Raw genomic sequence first — 22,714 nt, 5'->3', positions numbered from 1 at the left:
TAATTAAAACCATTTTTATTGAGAACAACTAATATATTATATTATTTAAAGCATTATACCTCATTAATCATATTAACCCAAAGTTTAAGAGATACCTGTCATATTAACTTTGTTATCAGAAAGATATGCAGAAGCGGGTTCTGTCTCAATTGGCACTTGATTTTCACCTTCATGAAAAACATGTTGTTCAAAAAATTGCATTCTTGTAGATAATTTGCGCTGGTGGGGTTGCCGTGGCATAGCAGCAATAGCATTTTAAAATAATAAGTATAATAAAGTCTTTCATATAGTTTTACACTAACAAACAAACATACATTCTTAATATACAACTAAGCCTATTTAGATGGCCTCGTATTTTAATAAACTCATCTTTGAAAACTTTAAAATGAAGATTGATACATTTGTCCACAGCTACTACGATTATCTATTTCTATGATAAAAGTGATTGAAAACACACAATGACTTGCCTGATTTACTTTTAGTTAAAGAAACCTTGAAAGTTGCACTATCACCCACTTTCCTCCCAGCAGCAGTAGCAACACAAAAATTAGACACCAACACTGTAACAGCTTGAATAAATCAATTGATTACAGAAAATGAACAAAAAGATGATAGCTACGAAAATCAAAATATAAACCTGAAGGAGATAACAACAGTGAAAGTAGAAAGAGCAACACATGGACAAACAGCAGCAAAAACCATAAATAAGATCTTCGCATAAAACCTGTAAAGATGTATAGAGAGCCTTCGTTAAACATGAGGACAATGTATACAATTTTTGCTTTATTCGACTAAATAAGATGAAGAAATAAAAAAAACTGAAGAGAAAAATATACCGTCTTCTATTAAGAAGCTCAATTGCGAGAAAATGAAATGAAAATGAAAACATGGAACTACTCATATGATCAAATACCATAACTCAGATTGTTCTGACTGACATCGAAAATGAACAAATTTGACTAAATTATGTACTGACGAAAGAAAATTTACAAATCTTGAGTTCGGATATAAATGACCAAGAACTTTAATGACTTGCATAAACAGAACCATGACGGAACTCAACAACAACCTGAGTACTATTTCCATTAAAACATAATAAAGCTTCAACTTTTTTCAGAACCAAAAGTGAAAATCCATCCTCAGAAACATGAATGAAGTATTGAATTAAAATTCAGAACACACATCTAATTCAATCAATCTTTATAAGAATGCCTATGGAAAAACAAAATTGGCACAATAACCTCTAATGGAAACGCAAAGTATGGTCGAGCAAAAATCATAATAGTAAACTCATTTCACTTAACAGACCCAACTCATTATATATATATATATATATATATATATATATATATATCCTCTCACAAAATTCATTCACAGTATCCTTTCAAATAAAGATCTTATGGCTAAATTGATCTATAAAAATTAATTCTAAAACAAACATAAGCAGATTTCTAAAGGAAAAAAAACCAAGCTAATTGAAATTGTCCACACAAAATAGAAGAACAACATGAAAGCTCTTTCTTCCTTGGCCTTTTAGCCTCTAATGGAAGTTGTTCCCGTTCAAAAAAAAAAGCCCTTTCTTCCCATCACTCCGTCTATATTTAACCCATGACACAATTTGAAGATATTTTTTCAAGAACCCACAAAAGTCGTAAATTGAAGGGTACTTTAACCAAGTATGTATCCCAATTATGAATAAGGAAAATGAAGCAGTGCAATCAAATATCTAACCCTGGGATAGAAGATTTTGAGGAACCTTGATCTATACAAAAATAAAACCATGCCGTGCTTACAAATAAGAAGCACTGACTGTTTGGGTTTGGTATCATGCCGTCCTTCCTTAATAACTCAAAGGATTGAATTCAATAGGATATAGAATTTGAAATTCTCCATACCTAAATACATGAATGAAGAAGATAGATGAGAGAGACTAACCGAAAGTCAGAAACAAACTCTTCCGCCACCTCTCTGTAAACCGATGAGCAGCCAAACCACCAAAGCTCTCTCTCTGTTTTTTTTTTGGTTATGCCTCTCTAAATCCGCACTATGCCTCGAAGAAACAAAAAACATAAGGGGATAAGGGAGACGGAAGCACACACGTCAAGCAATAGGACACGCGTCTATATCAGGTTAATCAGCGGAGGCCCTAACACCCAACCCAGATATTGCAGCCCAGGCCCAAACAGTACTGTAGTGCGACTGTAGCGGTACTGTAGCTATACTGTTGAAAATGCAACCGGCGTATAATATATAGTAAATAGACTCTAAACAAACGACCTACCCACATACTCTCTTCTTCCAACTAAAACAAATCTCTTATATATGTAAGTTTGCTCTCCAAAACCATAAAAAAACCAAGTTTTCTCTTGGCAAGTCGCTCGTACTTTACTGTCTCCAGTCTCCACCCAAGATTAACCATTCCCAATCTCTCATAATCTTCTTATGAATTTTTCTTTATAATTTTTCCTTTCGCTTTTGTTTGTAACTTACATTATAATGGATCGTTATGGATCATGAATGATTGATGTATTGATAAAAAAACATATAAGATCGATCGAATATTGTTGAATGGTAGGTGAGTCTCTACTGTAAAATTCGAGCTACTGTTGCTCGATAACAGATACGCGGGTGCAGCATATGTACCTAACTCTCGACCGGAGGAAGCGCAGATGAGTATAGCGTCGAGTCGATGAAGGACATCACCGGAGAATTGAATTGAATTTTATGTTTACTTGTCATCCACCAGTTAGCAGGGACCAACATTCAATTATTGAATATCCATACGTAGTGCATAATATAGCATTGAGAAAAAGAATGCGGGAAATTCTGCTATGTGTATCTGAGTACTATATATCTCCCCTTCCAACGTTCATAGTCAACTATATATCTTCCTTTCGATCACTTCACTTCTCTGTTAGCTTGAAAGTTTTCAAAATGAGCCACAAAAGTGCTGGTACTGGTCCTCAACATGTTGCAGTCTTAGTATTTCCATTCACTTCTCATCCCGCCTCTATTCTCCGATTTGTACGTTCCATTTCAACTCTGGCCCCCGATATGCAGTTCACCTTCTTCAACATATCTAGATCAAATAGCTCCCTCTTCCTGGGTTCCTGCAACATGGGATTTGGTAATATAAAGCCTTACAACGTATGGGATGGTTTGCCAGATGGCTACACACCCCCTTCATCCGGAAATCCTCTGCTTGAGCAAATTAAGTTGTTCCTTGACAATGCACTTGGTAGCTTCGAGAAGGCAATCAAAGAGGTGGAGGCAGCAACAGGACACAAGTTCGACTGTTTGATTTCGGATGCTTTTCTCTGGTTTTCTGGTGACATAGCCGAGAAAATGCATGTTTCTTGGGTGACCTTTTGGATTTCTGAACAACGTTCAATGCTTCTTCATATTGAGACTGATCTAATTAAAGAGAAACTGCAAGGTACATAATAAAGTATATATTACTTCTTCTTCTTCCCTTTCCCTAATGTGAAAAGTAACATGAATTAATATGTACGTAGAACAATATATATTCATAACTTATGTTATTCAATTATGTGTGTACATATATATATAATTAGGACAAGAGGAAGACAAAACTTTAGGCTTTCTACCAGGATTCTCAGATGATTTCCGAGCATCGGACATACAGAAGGAAATTGCACTTGGAGATGCCGTAGAATCGCCGCTTGGAAAAATGTTGTATAAAATGGGACAGAAGCTGCCACAAGCAACTGCGGTTGTGATTAACTCGTTTGAAATGATGGACTTGAAAGGTTCTGAGGAATTGAAGAAACGACTCAAGAGGTTGGTCCTTGTTGGGCCACAACATCTTATACGGCCAGTACAAACAGAAAATGATGATGATGAGGAGGAGGAAGAGGAGGCGGAGGATGGCTGCTTACAGTGGTTGGATAAGCAGAAGCCTGCTTCGGTAGCATACATCAGCTTTGGAACTGTTGGGGCACTGCCTCCCATGGAGGTAGGAGCATTAGCTGAGGCATTAGAGGAAGGTGGATTCCCCTTCATTTGGTCATTCCGGGGAAATCAAGAGCACTTTCCACAAGGATTTATTGAAAGAACAAACAAGTTATCGCTAGGAAAAGTAGTTCCATGGGTGAAGCAAGAGAAAATCCTCAATCATAGCTCGGTTGGAGTGAATGTAACACATTGCGGTTGGAACTCAATTTTGGAGAGTATAACTGGTGGTGTGCCCATAATTGGGAGGCCTTGCTTTGCTGAGCAATTTCTACTTATGCGGAGTGTAGAAATTGTATGGAAGATCGGTGTGAGGATTGAGGGAGGCGTTTTCAGTAAAACGGGAGCAGTCAAGGCATTGGAACAAGCTTTATCGCTTGAGCAAGGAAAAGAAACGAGACAGAGAATTGAAATCCTTAAACAACTTGCTCAAGAGGCTGTTGCACCAAATGGGCGGTCAGCTGAAGACTTAAAAGCTTTGGTAGATATCATCAAATCTTGATGACCGAGTGAACCAATTTTAATTCTCTTTGGTTGTATCCATGCTATATGTTCGTCTTCATCGATCACATAAAACAAGCAGATAGCAAGGTTAATGTTTGTCCCTGTCTACTGTTATTCTATATTTATGTTTTGCGAATTACGGGCAGAGATGTAGTTTGTCTGCCCTTCTCCGGCTTGTTTGCTTTTGAAGGAATGAAGGATGCTCCCTGCAATCATGCTTGTATCTTGTTATATAATAAAATTTACCTCGCTTTGTCCGCTTTGTCAATGCTTTATTATACAAAAATAATCTTACTGATCCATGTGCTAGTCCATCGATTATTTGCACCCATCTTTTTTCACTGCTTTTAATTCATTTCACGAATGACATAATTAGAAAGAAAAGGGCTTCGGGGAGCTCAATCAGCTCATTCTGGTAATTGAGGATGCCCGTTCGTATTCTTTCTTACCGTAATTAGTTGGAAAACTTCATTATGCATAATATATATATATATATACTGTGTTATATGACCATTTTAAATACTTGCATGCATGTTCAGTTTACTCGATCGATCGATACGTAGATAAGACAAGATCAGACAAAACCCTAAGACTTTCTACACTTTCTGCCTGGGTCTCATGGTTCTACGTAAGTACGGTGACTTGTTATGGTATAGTCCGGTCATTGGGTAAGCCATGCATGCATGATGCATCATATATGGGGAAAGAAGATAGGAGGCAGACACTTACAAGAAGCAAAGTGATGCCGGCGATGTTGGTGGTGTAGCCAAAAAGCCTCTGCATGTGTCTTCATATTGCTAATTAGAGTAGAAGGACATACCACACCCCGAAAAAGATCTACCGCTATAGAAAATAGATAATATTAAAGGCCAATAATCACCCGAATTTAGTAAAGTAATTAATTATGATAAAAAATGATGATAAGAAGAAAAATGATAATTTTGAATTATAGTTGGCAACTATAATAAAGAATATTTTGTACTCATGTTAAGAGGGCAATACAGATGTAGATTTAGTATAAAAAGAGAGGTTTCAAGATCGGGATTATCTCTAATTTGTTTTGAAGAATTATTATTATACATTTGTGTGTGTCTTTACCTTGTTAGGTTTCCTGTTAAAGATAGATTCGCATCTCTGTAATAGATTAGGACTCCGAATCCGGCACAATTGTGGTTATGTAATACCTATATGTAGGCCTTCATATCATTTAATAAAGTTACAGTTATTATACGAATTACTCTCGTATTTATCATTCAGCATCACGTTATCACGCACTGTGTCCTAAAACCGTGAACTTTTAGAGCCCTAGAAAACCCTATTTCTATTTCTCCCTACTGACCGCCCTTGATTCCGACCTCCGGCACCTTTTTTCCGTCGACGCTCCTCGTCGGCGATAGCCTTGCACGGCCCCGTCGCCTCCAACCGCACCTCCGGCAGCCCCCTGCAGTCCCTGCCTGCAGCCCCTGCTCGCAGCCTCTACAGCCCTTGCCGCTACCGCAGCCCCGTAGCTCTGCAAGGCCTCCTACGCTTTCGCCCCGCAAAATCAACTGTTTTCCTTGCAAGACCCCGCATCAAAGCATTCAAAATTGCTTATCTGGCATATTCACGCGAGCAACGCAAACTTAGTAAGCAACATCTTCGCTCAAGAGAAACTACTCCCGTTTTCTCCACACCTTCAAAGGTAATTTTTAATTAAAGTTCCCGCTTTTGAACGTATATATATATATATATATATATATATATTATATCGGGCAATATTCTCCTTACTTCAATCTCCCGCCGTTCTTATACTGCAGATGAGGCCAAACGAGGGAACTCGCCACTCTTCTCTTTGATCGATATTTTTCGTGTGACGATCATGGGGGAGTCACGATTGTTTTTGAAAATGAAGTTAATCGATTTCGTGTGATTGCTTGAGTGTACTGCTTTTTTGGGTGCGATCGTGAGTATCACCATTTGCATCGATTTTTATTGTGACCATAGGTTCCTACAACGTGTGATTCTCGCAACTCTTCTTCATGAGTTTGTTCTTTTTTGATTTTCTACAATACTTTGTCTATGAAGATTTTAGTATGATGTTTGTGTGGGTATTGTTTTGTATTTAGATTCGAAATTTTCAGATTGTTTTATTGGATTTTTGGATCTTTGCCGAATTGATGGTTTCCTATAATTATTGAGTTTGTATTTCTATTGTTGTTTTCTAATCATCTTTCTCATACTTTTAGATAATTTTCATATATGTGCATATGAATTTAGTGCATATGAATTTAGTGCTTGGATGCAGTCCCTAAGATTGTGTTTGAGTGCTAGATTCATCAACTATATTGACACAAATCGAATCATGCCCTAAGTAGGTTCGGTTTGTGTTTATTAAAAGTGGTAAAAATTCTGGAAATTTGCATGTGAAACCATGGTGGGTGACGCCACACATGAAACATGTCTCCAACAAAAATTTGGTGCTTAAATATAATCTTGTTTGATTTCTACTCTAACTGTTATTGAATTTAATTGCATGCAAATTTAGATTAGGCTCTAAGTCAATCTAAATGTTAAATGAAATCTTGCATGATTAGATGATTCCCTAAGGTTCTAATTGTATTGGTGTCTAAAAACAATATGTAATTGGTCGAATTAGAATGCATGATAGGTTTGAACTTGTAATTATGTGGTGTAATGGTAAATTTGGTTTAAATTTGTTAAAGAGAAGTCGATCATGTAAATAATAATTTAGGATTTATTTTCATTAGTAGTTAATAATCAATCTCAAACCCCCTATTATTTGTTAACACTAAAAGTTTAGAGTTCCTTTATATTCCCTGCACTGAACGATTTCTGCTTATTCTATACTAACGATGATATTTTACATAATTTATTATAAACGTTTAAAAAAACGACCTATCAATTTACCATAAATATTTTTTACTATAAATATTAATAAAATTGTTGTTAAAGTGTCATATTCACAACTAGGACTTTATGTCGTCATCCAAAATTCCACATCCACGCTGCCCCAAGTGTGCAGTCATGTTATTCCAAATCGAGTAGAAGGACAATTGGCAACCCCTTCTAATTTATTCTAAATCTCATATTATGCATCTAATAATTATTTGACTGAGATATGCATCAGGTCCATTCATTATACCAACCTGGTGATCTTGGTTGGGTAAGCCATAAGGCAGAGAAACTTACAACGAGGCCTCTAAATTAGACAACCAACTCGTACACAACATTAGCTGCTGGCATGAACACAACCGGAACTTTGACCCATCAAGGGCTAGAGATTGCGGTGGGAAGAAGACCACCGCTCGGTGTCTGAATATGGACAATAACATCGTAGTCATCTGTCAGTCACATTTTTGTAAACCAAGTAAACTCGTTAGACTTTTTACAGGTCGATACTACACCATTAAACTTATTTACATAAACCAAGTAATATTGAGTAAGAAATTTATCGAGTATATGAACGCGCGTCACACATTGTATTAATTTTTCTAGAGTAAGAAGTCCTACATACGCCATCTCATCGCTTATTGTTCTGAGAATTTTTTTTTTCATTTATTTATATATTCATTTTTAGATTAAGTTTTTATTTTGTTAGTTTTTGGTGAGAACTGAGAACCGTGACTCGTGAGATGACCAAACAGTCTTAAGACGGCAAGTAGCTTCATGCTCGCATCATTCATTTGAGAATAATAACAGAACAATATCATAATGTAGCCAGTTGAGACCTTTGTACGTTTAAATAATCTCTCTCTCTCTCTCTCTCTCTCTCTCTCTCTCTCTCTCTCTATATATATATATATATCCGTCTATATATAGATATTTATGTCCTTCACTCCAAGCCAACATGCTGCTCTTCAATTTTTTTTAGAAGACACTACTGCTCTTCATTAATCTCACCTTTCCTTAAAAATTGATAGTCCATCCTCTTTAATACAGTTCTGTGCTTACTTGAAAAGCTCAAACTTTGCACAATGAGCCACAGCCTTGCTAGCCCTAATCTTCCGGCTCATGTGGCAGTTTTAAACTTTCCATTCGCCTCCCATCCCAGCTCTCTTCTCGGATTCATACGCACCGTTTCGGCCGTGTCCCCGGGAATAAAGTTCACCTTCTTCAGCACATCTAAAAAAAACAGCTCCCTCTTCTCCGGTTCCGACGTAAAGGGCTTGGATAACATAAAGCCTTACAATGTATGGGACGGCTTGCCGGAGGGCTACGTGCCCCGCCCGGGACCTCCACTGAAGCAAATAGAGATGTTCCTTGAGAAGGCACCCCAAAGCTTCGACAGGGCACTCAAAGAAGTGGAGGCTGAAACTGGACACAAGTTCGGCTGCTTAATTTCCGATGCATTCCTCTGGTTTTCCGGCGACATCGCCGAGAAAATGAACGTGCCGTGGGTGACTACATGGAGTGGACCGCGTCCGCTGCTTGTTCATCTGGAGACTGATATGATCAGAGAAAAAGTTGGAGCTCCTGGTAAGGATCTATACCATTTTTATCCTTTACCTCTAGTGCGATTCATCGACCATTTTGTATATAGATAGACCAACTTCCATGGATCCATAAAGTTACTGTATATGTACGTACTTCTGTAGGGCAAGAAGACATGACCCTGGACTTCCTTCCAGGATTCTCAAATGAATTCCGTGCCTCTGATTTACAAAAGGAAGTTGTATTTGGAAACATGGAGTCGCCATTTACGAATATGTTGCATATAATGGGTCAGAAGCTGCCACAAGCAACTGCAGTTGCTGTCAACTCTTTTGAAACAATGGACTTGAAAGTTGCTGCGGAGCTGAAGAAAAGACTGAAGAAGTTGCTCTTTGTTGGACCGCTACATCAAGTCCGGCCGGTGCCGTCAGCAAAATCAGATGATCATGAGGAGGAGAAGGATGCATGCTTGCCGTGGCTGGACAACCACAAGCCTGCATCGGTAGCATACATCAGCTTTGGAAGTGTGGGAGCACTTCCCCACACCGAGGTAGTAGCTTTAGCCGAGGCATTAGAGGAAGGGGGATTCCCATTTCTTTGGTCATTTAGAGGGAACCTAGAGGACTTTCCCAAAGGTTTTACACTACGCCAGATTTACACTCAGCGATGGAAATGGTGTTCTTCGTTGCCTAAATATATTCGGGCGACGGATAACTGGACTCGTCGCAAGAACGAAACATGTGGTAGCCTCAATACTTTCGGGCGACGACTTTTATGACTCGTCGCTTAAATTTCATACTTCGGCGACGGCCTTTGTATATGGTCGCCTTAATATATTCCGGCGACGAACTTTGGCAATATCCGTCGCCTAAGTTTTTAAATATCTAGGCAGCCAGCTGCTCTTCAAGACGGCATAATTCTATGGTGCAAAATGCAGAAAATCTACTGCAGTTGCGATATACTGTTCATGGAGTGAAAAAAATTAATTTTTGGGATTGAAAGCTTGTTCTTCTCCTTTGCCATTGATTTGTAGGGAGGTTAGTATAAACTTCATCACTTCATTCATTCTTGGTGTCCTATATAATGCTAGATTGAGGTTGAAGTTTTAATTTAATTGGAAATTAGAGTACATTGGTTGTTTGAGTAAGAGTTTAGATTGTGATTTTGTGTTAGTTTTAGTGTTACATTTCTTAGTTTGTGTTAGAATTAGTGTTTTGTTGCTCAATATGTATTGGATCTTGAGGATTTAAGACATTAATATGTTCAAGTTTGGCCTATTCGATTTGAAAACTCCAAATCAATTTAGTGTTTAAATAACTTAAGGGACCTTAAATTGCTTATGTGATTTGTGTTAGATTTAGTGTTAGATTAAATTAAAGTAATCTAATGTGCTTATGTGATTTGTGTTTGATTTTGTGTTAGATTAATTTGGTGGTTTATTTAGTTTTTAAACTTCAAATTTAGTGTTTGAATAAAGTAAGGGGCCTTAATGTGCTCATGTGATTTGTGTTAAACTAAGTGCAAGATTAAATTAAAGTAATCTAATGTGCTCATGAGATTTATTTAGTGTTGATTTGTGTGTTAATGTGCTCATTTGCACTTGTTTTTCAATTTCATTATTTTGTATGTGTTTATCATCCGGATTAGCATTTGTGAGAGTGAATCCACCCTCACAATAATGCACCGGTTTGCATTTAGCTTAGAATTCCCGTTCCAGAATCAACTGTACGGCATTTGATTCTTGAATTGTCCTATTTTTGGACAGTTTGGGAGAACATGACTTTATTGAGCGACCTTGCACTTCATGTGATTACGTTTTCGGTTTTGGGTTTTGATTTCGAAACACATGAAGGCAAGAGGCTTAACAAAAGAAGTGTTCGGTAACAATCAACTGACGCTATTATACCGTGGTCAGTAAATGAAGAAGAAGAAGATGGACAAGAAGAAGAAGAAGAAGAAGAAGAGGATGATGATGATGAGTATTATTATTGATAATGTCTAACATATTAATATGTTTAATTTGAAGGTATTAATTTATTTGCAAATTGGCACGAAGAACATGTAACAATCATAAACCGATGCGACGACATTTATTCAATTTAAGTCACCTGAATGTTTGCTAGAAAAAATATTTTTTTTGCTAGAAAAATTACGTCAATTTTTGACAATTTCACTTCAGGCGACGAGGGTCGGCAAAAGTCGTCACTGAATGAAATTGGGCGGCGGGCTGATTAGTTGCGCCAAATTTTTTGCCAAATTTTGAAACACTCCTTAATGTATAGGTATAAAAGCCTGGGGGTATGTGATTATCATACCCTAATCTCACTTCAGCGCCGCTCGATCAAAACTCACCCGGCCCCCTTTCGCAAAAAAAAAAAACCTCACCCCCTAATCTCATACACCACGACGCCGATCTCAACGCCCTCCCCCTTCTCTCTCACCGCCATGCCTCCGATGTCAGCAAAACAGCGCCAACAACAGCTCCGGCGAGAAGCAGCCGCCTTAGCATCTCAGATGGCAACACCACATTCGAGATAGAATCTGGACCGCTCAGAGTAGGCAGAAGAGCTATGCTGACTTGAAGAGGAGACATGTGGAATTTGAGATCGGCGATCACGTGTTCTTGAAAGTTTCACCTATGAGTGGTGTAGTGAGATTTTGCAAGAAGGGAAAGTTGGCTCCGAGGTACGTTGGGCCCTTTGAGATACTTGAGAAGGTGGGCGAACTAGCATATCGACTAGCCTTGCCTACTAGCATGTCGGGCGTTCACAACGTCTTCCACATTTCCATGTTGAGGAAGTATGTACCAGATGAGTCGCATGTGATCGATCATAGCACCATTGAGGTGAAAGAAGATGCTACTTTTGTTGACGAGCCGGTTCGTATTATGGATAGATCCACAAAGAAGCTTCGGAGGCGAGAAGTTGAGCTATTCAAGGTACTGTGGAGTCACCATGGTGAGGATGATGCATCTTGGGAGCTAGAGTCAGACATGATGACCAAATATCCACAGTTGTTTGTTGAGTGAGCTTAAATTTCGGGACGAAATTCCTTTAAGGGGGGTAGATTGTAATAACGCGAAATTTCTGAACTATTTATCGAGTATTTTAAATTTGTTAAATTTGTGAAATTACTTCAATATGACAATTGGTGGTTCGCGACTTTTTGAAATGAAAACGAAAACGTTCTCGGAACGTTTAATTAGAAAAATGTTATGTTTCCGTCACGTATATATCGACTTTCATTTCGTCGCTTGGTTGCGAAAATTTTCTTCACGAAAGTTGTAGGGCTCGTCAATACGATTTCGTGGACGCATCACGCGTTCGAATCCGACGTCGGACGTCAAAGTTATTAACGTCGGAAGTTAGTTTCCGATATTAGAAACTAGTATAAATAGTTAATTATTGGAGTTAGGGTTTCCATTTCTGGAAACCCATACCCCGCGCCTCCCCCTTTCCCATTTTCTCTTCTCTCTCTCCCCCCGAAAACTTCTCCATCTCCCTTCAGAAACTCCTCCGACTCGATCCGGCGAACTCCGACCGTCTTGACTCTCACCGCCGGTCCAGGGAGTGTCGCGCGACCCTCTGCAGTCGACCCTGAGGTCGACACACCTCCTCGCGCCGCCGTGAGTCTTCGCGCTCCAACCCGAGGCCTGCACTCCGTCGCCACAGTCGACCGCCGTCTCCAGCAACCTCTGGTGGTTCTCTAGCTTGTCGAGGTAAGGGTTTTGCATGGGTGATGGATTTGTGTGATTGTTTTGTTGATTGGTGAAGTGTTGTTGTGGATCGGAGGGGGGAGGAGCAGAGAGAGAGGGGGGGGATATTTCGTCGCGTTGAGTGGCGCGTGTGGGAGCGTGGAGCGGTCTAGGGGCGGCTTGAGGCCGTCGGAAGGAAGAGGGAAGGAAGATGGAGGTTTTGGGGGCGGCGGTGGCGTGCTACGCGCCGGATTTAGGCTCAGCGCGTGGGCCCCACGCGCGGCCTGCTGGAGGTGGCGCGTGTACCCCATGCGCCGCCACGTGTGAACAGTGTTTCTGAAGGGTAATTTTGTAATTTATTTTTACGTGCGGTAAATGTAAAAGTGATTTACGTACGGTAAATGTAAATTTATTTTACATACGGTAAATGTAAATTTATTTTACATACGGTAAATATAAATATAAATTACTTTTAGTAAATGTAAAAAGTAATTTTCAGAAGGGTAAATCAGTAATTAATATTTACAAAGACAGTATTTACATTTGAATAGTATTCGTACGTACAGAAATACGTAAACAGTATGTACTCGTACAGGAATACGTAAGGATGTGTATTTGTACAGTAAATACATGAATAGTACACAGTGAACAGTAACTTCGTAAAACCAGAAATTACTGAACAGTAACAGATTATTACTGTTTCGGCATTTAAAGGTTTACGAAACGTTTCTAAATTCTTTTATTATCTTTTCAAGGTGATCAATAAATCAAGGAAATGAATTATCTTCGGAAATTGTGGAATTACGCTCGAGTTGATAATGTGAGTAATATCTCACATATTTACGAATCTACCCTTGCGGAGATTCAAGACTTTGCAAGAGTTTTAAATATTAAAATACGACATGTATATGATATAGTGGAATATATATATATATATATATTTGTATAAATAGTAAATAAGTACATATATATATATATATTTTTTTTTTGTTATATTATATACTGTTATGAATTTATTGGGAATATGATCACAGTGGTGATGAGAATTATATAATGAGTATGTGATGCGATTTGTACAAATAATGAGTAGATTATTGTACGTGGTATTAACGTTGAGAATTGTTAAACGTTTTGTCTTCGGACGTGTTTATGAAATATGACATGTATATAATAAAGTGGATTATATATATATTGTATAAATGGTAAATAGGTACATAGATATATATATATATATAGTTTGCTATATTATATACTGTTAGGATTTCGTTTGTGAATATAATCACAATGGTGATGAGAATTATATATTGAGTATGTTGATGCGATTTGTACAATAAGGAGTAGATATTGTACGTGTTTATGTCTTCGGACTAGTCTTCGGACGTGTTTGGCATGTCGGAACCTAGCCTTTGGCCGGACGAAAGTTACGATACAGTTAGAGCTCTAATCTGTCTGCTGGAGTACTGCATGAGAGGTAATAGGTGGGTTATCGGCTCATGAGTACTCATATTTTTGGACATCGGGTAGCGAGGAGGTTGCTCTATGTCGTACGTTGGGTAGCGAGGAGGTTGCCCAATGTCAGGCGTTGGGTAGCGAGGAGGTTGCCCAACATCGGCGGTGTACTATTTGAGGGGTAACAGAAGTGTACCAGCGCTCATTAGTACCCGTATTATAAATGCATTTGGGTAAACATAGGGGTTGCCCAATTTCTCATGAGAACTGTCATTTTCATATTTTTGGGACAACCAGATGGGCCGTCCATTGACTCATGAGTGCATTTATATTTTTTGATTTGTGGATTGTCGTATATGTTAATATTTTTGGGACAACCAGATGGGCCGTCCATTGACTCATGAGTGCATTTATATTTTTTGATTTGTCGATTGTCGTATATGTTAATATGCGATATATATTGTTTTATTTACTCATACGAGCTGTAAAGCTTACCGGGTTTGTGTTTACAATCCCGGTGCACCAATTCGATGGTGTAGGGGATACTACTGCAGGTGTCGATTAGTGGGAATCGAAGGACGACTCCGGAGACTCGAAGTTGTTCATTATCTTGATTGTGGTGAGGTTTCTATTACGGATTTGTGCGTGAGAACTTGTGATGATTTATTTGTGAGTTGTGAGAGATTGTGAGGATTATTACATTTCCAATTTATGTAATGTTGATTCACAATTTGGTTTGTAACAATTGGTTGTCTGAGTTGTATTATGAACTCAGTAATGATCCGCTGTGTATTTAAAAATGATTTAGATTCGTTGAGATTGTTTTGGTATTGTACGACTTTAATATTCTAAATTTTTTTTTATGCTCGAAATTTTAAGATCGTTACAACATTTATTATTTAGATATAGAAAAAAGATCATACAGAGCAAAGCCAGAGAAGATTACTAAGATGGTTTGCCCTATGTAATGTGGTTATGCTGAACCTATAACTCTTTGAGGAAATGGAAGAAAACAAAAGCGAAACAGAGCTAGGGAAGACATTTAATGAGCAAGACCCTCGACCGGTGTAAAAAAACCAGTAGATATGTCCAGGTGTCGATGAAGACATGACCGGAGGATATGTACAGCATATGTACTTAACCCTCGACCGGAGGAAGAGCAGATAACTCTCAACGTCGATGAAGACATGACCAGAGGATTGAATTTAATTTTATGTCCAGGGTGTCACCCACCAGTTAGCACTTAGCAGGGACCAACAACAACATGCAATTATTGAATATCCAATTATCCATACGTATAGTGCATAATTTTTACTTTTATTTGAGAGTAATATAAGTAATTTAATTCATTTTATCCATATGATGTAATAATAAATTACTCACTTTCGATTAGATTATAGGATTGAAGCAAATGATCAATGTCTTTATAAAATTTTCTTATTATTGTCTTTCTTTCTTTTATTTGATTTATCTCATACATACTATAGTGTATTTCATATGTTTTTTACATTCTTATTTTCTATTAATATTTCGATAATAATAATTAGTTTGTACATATATAATTAGGTTATTTAATTTGTAAAATAGTTAACAAAATTCCTCGTGGCTACGCCACTGTAGTGAATGATCTATTAATGAGCAAGACCCTTAGATTGATATCAGAAGAGTGTAAAAAAACAAGTACATATGTCCAGGTGTCGATGAAGACATGACCGGAGGATATGTACAGCATATGTACCTAACCCTCGACCGGAGGAAGAGCAGATAACTCTCAACGTCGATGAAGACATGACCAGAGGATTGAATTTAATTTTATGTCCAGGGTGTCACCCACCAGTTAGCACTTACCAGGGACCAACAACAACATGCAATTGAATATCCAATTATCCATACGTAGTGCATAATTTTTACTTTTATTTAAGAGTAATATAAATAATTTAATTCATTTTACCCATGTGATAATAAATTACTCACTTTCAACTAGATTATAGGATTGAAGCAAATGATTAATGTCTTTATAAAATTTTCTCATTATTGTCTTTCTTTTTTTTATTTGATTTATCTCATACATATTATAGTGTATTTCATATTTTTTTTACATTCTTATTTTCTATTAATATTTCGATAATAATAATTAATTTGTACATACATAGTTAGGTTATTTAATTTGTAGAATCGTAACTATATGTAAGTGAACAAAATTCCTCCTGGCTACGCCACTGTAGTGAATGATCTATTATTGAGCAAAAGAATGCTATGTGCATCTGAGTCCTATATATCTCCCCTTCCAACGTTCATAGTCAACTATATATCTTCATTTCGATCACTTCCCTTCTCAGTTAGCTTGAAAGTTTTCAAAATGAGCCACAAAATTGCTGGTACTGGTCCTCAACATGTTGCAGTCTTAGTATTTCCATTCACTTCTCATCCCGCCTCTATTCTCCGATTTGTACGTTCCATTTCAACTCTGGCCCCCGATATGCAGTTCACCTTCTTCAACATATCTAGATCAAATAGCTCCCTCTTCCTGGGTTCCTGCAACATGGTATTTGGTAATATAAAGCCTTACAACGTATGGGATGGTTTGCCAGATGGCTACACACCCCCTTCATCCGGAAATCCTCTGCTTGAGCAAATTAAGTTGTTCCTTGACAATGCACTTGGTAGCTTCGAGAAGGCAATCAAAGAGGTGGAGGCAGCAACAGGACACAAGTTCAACTGTTTGATTTCGGATGCACCTCTCTGGTTTGCCGGTGATATTGCCGAGAAAATGCATGTCACTTGGGTGCCCTTTTGGATTTCTGGACAACGCTCGCTGCTTCTTCATATCGAGACTGATCTAATTAAAGAGAAACTGCAAGGTACGTAATAACGTATATATTTTCTTTTGCTTCTTCCCTTTCCCTTATGTCAAAAGTACATGAATTAATATGTACGTAGAACAATATATATTCATCATTCGTGTTATTCAATTTTGAATGTACATATATATATATATATAGGACAAGAAGACAAAACTTTAGGCTTTCTCCCAGGATTCTCAAATGAATTCCGAGCATCGGACATACAGAAGGAAATTGCACTTGGAGATGACGTAGAATCGCCGCTTGGAAAGCTGCTGTATAAAATGGGACAGAAGCTGCCACAAGCAACTGTGGTTGTGATCAACTCTTTTGAAACGATAGACTTGAAAGTTACCGAGGAATTGAAGAAACGACTCCAGAAATTGCTCCTTGTAGGGCCACAACATCTTATGCGACCAGTACAATCAGAATATGATGAGGAGGAGGAGAAGGAGGGTGGCTGCTTGCAGTGGTTGGATAAGCAGAAACCTGCTTCGGTAGCATACATCAGCTTTGGAAGTGTTGGGGCACTGCCTCCCATGGAGGTAGGAGCATTAGCTGAGGCATTAGAGGAAGGTGGATTCCCCTTCCTTTGGTCATTCAGGGGAAATCAAGAACACTTTCCACGAGGATTTATTGAAAGAACAAACAAGTTATCTCTAGGAAAAGTACTTCCATGGGTGAAGCAAGAGCGAATTCTCAATCATAGCTCGGTTGGAGTGCATGTAACACACTGCGGTTGGAACTCAGTTTTAGAGAGTATAACTGGTGGTGTGCCTATGATTGGGAGGCCTTCCTTTGCTGATCAAAATCTACATATGCGGAGTGTAGAAATTGTATGGAAGATCGGTGTGAGGATTGAGGGAGGCGTTTTCAGTAAAACTGGAGCTGTCAAGGCATTGGAACAAGCTTTATCGCTTGAGCAAGGAAAAGAAATGAGACAGAAAATTGGAATCCTCAAACAACTTGCTCAAGAGGCTGTTGCACTAAAGGGGCGTTCAGCTCAAGACTTGAAAGCTTTGGTAGAGATCATCACATCTTCAAATCTTGATAACCAAGTGAACCCAGTTTGATTCTCTTTGGTTGTATCCTTGCTATATGTTCGTCTTCATCATAGACTGATGGGTGAAAGAATAACAAGCAGATAGCAAGCTCATGATCTGAAATAAATAAGAACGGTAATAATTTATGTTTATGTACTGTCTACTGTTGTTCTATATCTATGTTTTGCGAATTACAAGCAGAGATGTAGTTCGTTTGCCCTTCTCCGGCTCGTGTGCTTTAGAAGGGATTAAGGATATGTCCTCCATTCATGCCTGTATCTTGTTTTTTATTTATAATAAAATTTACCTCGCTTTGTCGAGGCTTTATTATACAAAAATAATCTTACTGATCCATGTTCCAGTAGTCCATCGATTATTACTTGCTGGCGCTCATATTGTTTCACTGCTTTTAATTTATATCACGACTGATATAATTAGAACGGAAAGGGCTTCGATCGGCGAGCTCATTCTGGTAATTGAGACGAACATCATTCTTTCTTACCTTAGTTGGAATACTTCGATCATCATTCATATATATATGACCATGTCTATTTTCGATTATATATAAATACTTGCATCCATGTTTAAATTACTCGATCGATCGATTGATACGTAGATAAGGCAAGATGAGACAAAACCCTTGGACTTCCTACTAGATATTTCTGACTTTCTCCCGTTCTAGGGGGATTGAGATATACACCCCTAAATCTAGACTAATATTATATTACATACACCTCTTAAAATTACACCCAACTTATTTATAGGCCATTCATGAGAAATCACAGGCCTTGTGCGAAATCTAAAATGAGGCCCCATGATGTTCTTGATAAAGCCGACGTACAAGCATATTGTGGAATTGTCACCACATCAATCTTAATAGTATAAATAAGTACTTCTAATATCATATATAACTTGAGTCATTGTTTGCGTACATCATAACAATCATATGAACAATGAAATCAAAAGACATTCTCTCACAAAAAATGTAACGACCCCAAAATTTCGAGCTTAAAAACTCAAAATTCTAAAGTCGTTAAACACAAAATAATCTAAATGAAATCGAAATCATTAAAATGTCACAGCGGATCAATTCTGAGTTCTCAATACAACTCAGACAAACCAATTATTACAACCTAAATTTATAATCCATACATAAAATGGAAATGTAATAATCCTCACAATCACTCACAAATCTCACAAATAAGACCACACCAATTCTCACACACAAATCCACGCTAAAAACCTCACCACAAGTAGGATACGAACGACTTCGAGCCTCCGGAGTCGTCGCACAATCTCCACTAATCAACACCTGCAGAGTTATCCCCTACACCATCGGATTGGTGCACCGGGATTGTAAACACAAACCCGGTAAGCTTTACAGCTTGTATGAGTAAAATGAAAATATAATTCGCATATCAAAATATACGGAAAATCACAAATCAACAAATATAAATGCCCTCATGAGTCAATGGACAGCCCATCTGGTTGTCCCACAGGAATATGAAATGAAACGCTCATGAGAAAATTAAGTAACCCTTCTGGTTACCCAAATGCATTTATAATACGGGTACCAAGAACGCTGGTACACATCTGTTACCCCTCTCGTAATACACCGCCGATATTGGATAGCCACCCGCTACCCAACATCTAAAACAATCTGAGTACCCATGAGCAGATAACCACCCGTTACCTCACATGCAGTACTAAGGTAGACAGACTAGAGCTCTAACTGTATCGTAACTTTCGCCCGGCCAAAGGCTAGGTTTCGACTTGCCAAACACGTACAATAATCTCACATCATATTATACCAAACATCCGGTCCGAAGACAATTCACATTTTAACAATCTCAATGTTAAAAATCACGTATAATAATCTCACATCATATTGTACAAATCAAAATCACAATAAAATCATAACAGTATATTATATAGCAAACTATATATATATACGTATTTATTTACCATTTGTACGATATATATATATATAATTCATTACATCTTATACATGTCATAATTTATAAACACGTCCGAAGACAAAACGTTTAACAATCTCAATATTAAACTCACATGCTTGTCATCGAAATGACCTATTTCAAATGAATTCATAACAGTATATAATATAGCAAAATATATATATATATGTACTTATTACCATTTATACAATATATATATAATCCACTATATTGTATACTTGTCGTATTTCAATATTTAAAACTCTTGCAAAATCTTGGAATCACCGCAAGGGTAGATTCGTAAATATGTGAGATTTTACTCACTTTATCAAGTCGAGCGTAATCCCACAATTTCCGAAGATAATTCCTTTCCTCGCTTTATAGATCACCTTGAAAAGATAAGAAAAGGATTTAGAAACGTTTCGTAAACCTTTAAATGCCGAAACAGTCATAATCGGTTACTGTTCAGCAATTTTCGGTTTTACGAGTTTACTGTTCACGGTTACTATTCATTGTCACTATTCATAGTACTGTTCATGTATTAATGTACAAATACACAAAATAATACGTATTTATGTACGTATACATACTATTTATGTATTTCTGTACGTATACATACTATTTACGTATTTCTGTACGCATACATACTGTTTCTGTACGTATACATAATGTTTACGTATTTCTGTACGTATACATACTAATTAAATGTAAATACAATCTCAGTAAATAAAATTTACTAAATTACCTTTTACAAATTACTTTTTACAATTACTTAAAGTAATTTATATTTACATTTACCGTACGTAAAATTTAATTTACATTTTACCGTACGTAAATAAAAGTTACATTTACATTTACCGTACGTAAGTAAATTACCAAAATACCCTTCTCAGAATCACTGTTCACGCCCCAGCACGTGGCGGCGCGTGAGGTGCACGCGCCACCTTCGGTAGGCCGCGCGTGGGGCCCACGCGCCGACACCAACCAAGGCGCGTGTGACGCCACCGCCGCCCCGAAACCATCCACCTTTCTCCCCTCTTCCTTCCCACGGCATCCCACCATGCCTAGCCATCTCCACGCGGCTACACACGCCGCCTAAGGCGGCGGTAACCTCTCCTTCCACCTCTCTCTCCGATCTCCACCAACAACCTCCCAAATCACCCAAAAACATCACACAATCATCAGAACCATGAATCAAATGCATCCTTACCTAGATCGAAGTCCAAATTGAGTCCGAAACGATCGAATCGTCAAGAAGCTTCGCGCATGAACTTCCCTCATCGATGCGGCTCTTTGGCGGCGAGACGAGGCACGGCGTGCTAGGGAGGGGCGGTGGAGGGTCTCGCGACGCCCTAGGGAACGGCGGTGAGGGACACAGCAGCTTGGAGGCAGAGAGCGAGGCTCGAGGCAGACGGAGGCTCGGGGGACGAGCGATGCTCTCGGCGGCGAGGCAGAGCGCCGCAAGCTCGGGGTTCCTTGCAGGGGATCTTGCGAGGCCGTAGGGTGCGGCGGTGCTAGCCACAAAGGGCTGGAGGGTGGCAGATCGAAGAGAAAATTTTTCGAAGGGAGGGAGAGAAGGAGAATCGGGGAGAGAGAGTGAGGGAGGCGGAGAGAAGAGAGGGAGTGAGGGGTTTCCACTTTTGGAAACCCTAGCTGATAAACATCCTTTAAATACTAGTTTCCAAAATCGGAAACGACTTCTATCATTAATAACTTTTACATACATCGTCCGATTAGAACGCGTCACATATCCACAAACTCGTATCGACGAGCCCTACAACTTTCATGAAGGAAGTTTTCGCAACCGAGTGACAGAATAAAAGTCGATATAATCGTTCGGAAACGTAACGTTTTTCGAATTAAACGTTCCGATAATGTATCCGTTACTCGTTTCATAACGTCGTAACCAATCACATTCATTCTAATTAAATTTCACAATTTTATAGAATTCAAATCAAACTCAAATATTGTTTGAAATTTATGGTTATTACAAAAAAGAAGAGAAATAAAAAAGACCTTATTTGCCCTATGAACTTTCCTAGCAATCCCATCCAAATTTCAAGAACTTTCACAATCACTAGGCCTTACCAAAAGAGAATAACACAACCGTTGCAATATTACTTGATAAAGATGGACCTTCTTGCATTTTTAGCAGCAAAATCCTCGATCAATCTTTCGTAATCAAGTTTTTATAGAAATTCACTTTCAATTGAGAATCACAGCTAATGCATTTAATCTATCTTGTGTCAAGGTTGATCGCAAATAGGTTATCAATAACTTCAATTTTGAAAAACTCATTTCTGCTGAGCCACAGTGACAAGGACTGTCAACAATATTCTATATGCAAGACACGAAGATGGATAACAGTTTGTCCTTTTTAGAAAATTTAATATTGCAATGGCTGTGTTTTTCTCATTAGATAAATGTTTTTGTAGAGTTGCAATTCATGAAATAAATCTTCACTATCTACATCTGATACCTGGTCATTTTGTAGCTTTTGTTGAAGATTGTCGCAACTTGTCTTCAATTCATCTCCATCTAAAGAATTTAATCTCTCTGTTGTAAATAAAAACCCAAAGATATTTTCATATTGTTCATACTCCTCAAACCTTCTTTTTAATGAACAAATGGTTTGATCCACTATGTAGACAAAGTACTCAATTCTAAAAGATTCTTCAGCTGATAGTGTTGGTTTAGATGACTCACTACGCACCTCATCAAATTGTTTTTTCCTCATTTTTTCTTCTCATGAAACACCACATCAATCTCCATCTCAGCAGCTATTTCTTTAGCACAAGTCACAGCCTTTTGGAACCCATTTTG

At 38.1% G+C, this 22,714-nt stretch overlaps 3 protein-coding genes and 1 long non-coding RNA gene across 4 annotated transcripts; 3 read left to right on the top strand and 1 right to left on the bottom strand.

Moving 5' to 3' along the window:
- Positions 1-470: 470 nt before the first annotated feature.
- Positions 471-2,000, bottom strand: LOC126791926 (uncharacterized). The gene is made up of 3 exons (XR_007671887.1): positions 1,936-2,000; positions 638-724; positions 471-560 (listed from the first exon to the last, which is right to left on the bottom strand). It is a non-coding gene; the product is annotated as an uncharacterized LOC126791926 (long non-coding RNA).
- A 919-nt stretch (positions 2,001-2,919) lies between these two features.
- On the top strand, positions 2,920-4,474 carry LOC126791859 (kaempferol 3-O-beta-D-galactosyltransferase-like). Its single transcript, XM_050518354.1, has 2 exons — positions 2,920-3,436; positions 3,576-4,474. Exons 1-2 carry the CDS (start codon positions 2,935-2,937, stop codon positions 4,472-4,474), a joined length of 1,401 nt encoding a protein of 466 aa, XP_050374311.1. The 5' UTR covers positions 2,920-2,934.
- A 3,976-nt stretch (positions 4,475-8,450) lies between these two features.
- Positions 8,451-9,685, top strand: LOC126790993 (flavonoid 3-O-glucosyltransferase-like). The gene is made up of 2 exons (XM_050517384.1): positions 8,451-8,952; positions 9,072-9,685. The coding sequence occupies exons 1-2, from the start codon at positions 8,451-8,453 to the stop codon at positions 9,683-9,685; spliced, it is 1,116 nt and encodes a 371-aa protein (XP_050373341.1).
- A 6,709-nt stretch (positions 9,686-16,394) lies between these two features.
- LOC126791636 (anthocyanidin 3-O-galactosyltransferase F3GT1-like) lies at positions 16,395-18,166 on the top strand. The gene is made up of 2 exons (XM_050518110.1): positions 16,395-16,911; positions 17,053-18,166. The coding sequence occupies exons 1-2, from the start codon at positions 16,410-16,412 to the stop codon at positions 17,964-17,966; spliced, it is 1,416 nt and encodes a 471-aa protein (XP_050374067.1). The 5' UTR covers positions 16,395-16,409; the 3' UTR covers positions 17,967-18,166.
- Positions 18,167-22,714: the final 4,548 nt, after the last annotated feature.

This window comes from Argentina anserina, chromosome 4 (assembly GCF_933775445.1).
Source record: "Argentina anserina chromosome 4, drPotAnse1.1, whole genome shotgun sequence".
In the NCBI taxonomy this organism is placed as follows: domain Eukaryota; kingdom Viridiplantae; phylum Streptophyta; class Magnoliopsida; order Rosales; family Rosaceae; genus Argentina; species Argentina anserina.
The sequence above is the reverse complement of the archived record's forward strand: the minus strand, read 5'-3'. Positions and strand labels throughout refer to the sequence as shown.